Source organism: Galeopterus variegatus, unplaced genomic scaffold (genome assembly GCF_000696425.1).
Source record: "Galeopterus variegatus unplaced genomic scaffold, G_variegatus-3.0.2 Scaffold1150, whole genome shotgun sequence".
In the NCBI taxonomy this organism is placed as follows: domain Eukaryota; kingdom Metazoa; phylum Chordata; class Mammalia; order Dermoptera; family Cynocephalidae; genus Galeopterus; species Galeopterus variegatus.
In genome coordinates, this window is record NW_007727261.1 from 399,610 (window position 1) to 400,425 (window position 816).

Below are 816 nucleotides of genomic sequence, written 5' to 3' on the forward strand. Positions count from 1 at the left end.
CTGTGGTCATGCACCTGCTGTTCCCTAGCCAGCTCCAGGAGGTGCTGCTCTGTTGGACTTTGGTGGGAATGGTGCTCCTCAAGTGTGTGACATGGTGGCCCTGACTGAGGTGTTTGAACTCTTGCTTGTTCGGCCGTGACTCATGACAGTCTTTCTCCTGTTGCAGTTATCTCCAGTGTGACCCTTCTGAGCAGAAGTTGTATGGAAAATCGCCTCTCTCTGGACAGTATTTTGTCCTGGAAAACCCAGGGACAGTGAAAGTGGGAGACCCCATGTACCTGCTGGGCCAGTCATGGAACCATATGTCCTGGGATGTCAGTTGCCTTTGAAATATGTCCTCAAAAATGACAACACTTGGGTCGCGGTGTTTCTGCATGGATACTGCAGCCTCTTCTTTAGATCTGTGATTTCTAAGCTTTTCCTCTCTTGGACTTCTTGTGTCTCAATGTTTTCAGGGTCTCAGTGAACAAAGCAAAGAAATATGGTCTTGCTAACTTAGTAGGACTTCAGTAAGTCACTTAAATGACAAGGCAGGACTCTGAAAACCCCTGCTTAATTATGATTGCGGAGTAATTCTTTGTCCATCCACCCACCCAGAGGGCTAAACTTCATCATCTCAGTACCACTCTTCAGGGAAAGAGAAGAGGAAGAGTGGGTGAGCCAGAAGAATGTTCTGGAAGTTTTTATTACCCCTGTGTATTGGACATTAAGGTGCAGTGTTGTCTAAGCTGCTGCTTGATGTTGTTCAGGGAAGTGTTGGCGCCCTTCTTAGTGTCAACACGTGAGGAAATGGTCCTGAAGAGAGACGGTGTTGCC

The 816-nt window shown here is 47.4% G+C and overlaps 1 protein-coding gene across 1 annotated transcript in view; it reads left to right on the forward strand.

Moving 5' to 3' along the window:
• Positions 1 to 793, forward strand: part of LOC103592446 (mitochondrial amidoxime-reducing component 1-like) — a 21,166-nt gene extending 20,373 nt beyond the window's left edge. The window contains 1 exon segment of the mRNA XM_008575176.1: positions 167 to 793. Within this exon segment, the coding sequence (XP_008573398.1) occupies positions 167 to 329 (163 nt within the window). The 3' untranslated portion in view covers positions 330 to 793.
• The last annotated feature ends 23 nt before the right edge of the window (positions 794 to 816 follow it).